The sequence below is a fragment of the Tupaia chinensis genome, unplaced genomic scaffold, assembly GCF_000334495.1.
Source record: "Tupaia chinensis unplaced genomic scaffold, TupChi_1.0 Scaffold138390_1, whole genome shotgun sequence".
Lineage (NCBI taxonomy): Eukaryota > Metazoa > Chordata > Mammalia > Scandentia > Tupaiidae > Tupaia > Tupaia belangeri.
In genome coordinates, this window is record NW_006198287.1 from 1,890,915 (window position 1) to 1,892,673 (window position 1,759).

The 1,759-nt window shown below is 41.0% G+C and overlaps 1 protein-coding gene across 1 annotated transcript in view; it reads left to right on the forward strand.

The window, feature by feature from the left end:
- The first annotated feature begins 995 nt into the window (after window positions 1–995).
- Window positions 996–1,759, forward strand: part of LOC102479249 (L-threonine 3-dehydrogenase, mitochondrial) — a 13,050-nt gene continuing 12,286 nt past the window's right edge. The window contains exon 1 of the mRNA XM_006161223.1: window positions 996–1,190. Coding sequence (XP_006161285.1) covers window positions 1,007–1,190 — 184 coding nt within the window. The 5' untranslated portion in view covers window positions 996–1,006. The remainder of the gene's footprint in view (window positions 1,191–1,759) is intronic.

Below are 1,759 nucleotides of genomic sequence, written 5' to 3' on the forward strand. Positions count from 1 at the left end.
GGGGGATGGTCACGCCGCAATCCCTTCTCGTCCATTCTCCTCTCGGGATCTTGGGCACGCACGCACATGCGCCCGGCGTGAGTTTTAAGCCACCGGGTCCGGGACGCGAACCGCGGTCGACTACGTGGGAGTCCAGCGACATAGCCATTGCGCTAACTGCTGGTTCCCCCAAATGATCCTTTCTAAGGAGATAACAATAAAACAAAAATTATTCATGGCTTAGTAACATTGCTGGGAGCCTTTTTTTTTTTTTAAGAATTATTTTATTTAACTTCATTTACTCATTTAATTTGACCAGAGAGAAACAACGAGTGAGCAAGAGAGAGAGATATGAAACGAGAAAGCAAGCTGCCAGGTTCAGGACCTGAACCATGGTGGGCCATAGGGGAGTCCAGTGCCCCCAACTACTAAGCCAGCTGCTGGCCCCACTGGGAGCCTTTTAATCTTTTTTTTTTTTCTTTTTATCTTAACCATCTGCTTTTCTAGTGTGGTTCATTCCAAAGATAGCATGTGACCGTTAACACAAGATTTTCAGGACACCACTACATCATTTAATCTGGGACCTGTTTGTACTCCTAGACAGTGTGTAGATAAGTTGGTAACAGTTGCAATCAAGGTTTAAAACCTTTGCTAGGACCGTTAGCTTTGTTTTTGTGATGTTTATGGCTCTCTGTACAGTAACTTCCACTGGCACGTTAGATCCCAGCTGGTGTAAGCATTGTGCAATGGCAGTTGTAACTGGCCTTTGTTTGCCTGGACATAGTGTGACCACCATTGTATCCTTTCATTATAGGGCTGGGCTCACAGCAGGCACTTGACTGAGTTCCTATTGATGAGGTCAGCAATCTCTTTAGTTCAACTCCTAAATCCCAAAACGGCTTTGCTCATTAACCACAATTTCAATTAAATATTTCAATTAAAAATCTTATGTTTTGAGGGGTTGGAAAAATAAAAGCTTATGTAGTTAAACTCTGCCCCTTTTTTCTTACAGGTGTTTGAAAAGAAAATGCTAATCATTAAGATGCTGAGGCATGCGGTGGGTCAGAAGGTACAGAGCCCAGCTTATGGCTGTTGGGCGTCTATCTTGCCAGTCCGGTTTCTGAGTGTCTCCCCTCGGCAAGTACCAACAGATGCCAACTTTCACTCAGCCTCTTTCTCTGAAACGAATCATCCACGAGTTTTAATTACAGGTTAGTTTTTTTCTTTCTTTCTTTTTTTTTTTTTCTTCTTCTGTGACCTGATTATTACTTTCTTTCCCTTGCTGCTTCTGGGTGATTACCTTATTTTCAAAATGTGCCACATGCCATCAGAACCTGTCTACCGCTTGTCCCTGTAGCAGATAATGCAGCAAAACAAGTTTGAATAGATGACATCCAGGGTCTGGGTTTATTTACTATGTACTATGAAAAGGATTACAAAATGAGGTATTTCATAACATTTTAAAATTAAAGCCTCTGGTCTTTATTGATCAAACACTAACTTTCCACCATTGACTTTTTCTAGAATATTACAAATCCAAAATCCCTATTTTGTCACTGTTGCCAGTGTTTGGTTTCCTGTCATAATTTTGTTATCGTTTGAAGGGACCTACGAACTTAGACACCAAATAGCTGCTCTAAAACTCAGTTCCCTGCCATATTAGGATCAACCTAGTGAGCAAAGATAAATGTGTAGGAAGGGTACTGGAACTAGAACAATGATTCTAGAGTAAGGCATGTTTTTTCTTGACCACACTCTGTCTTTTTTTTTTTTTTTTTAT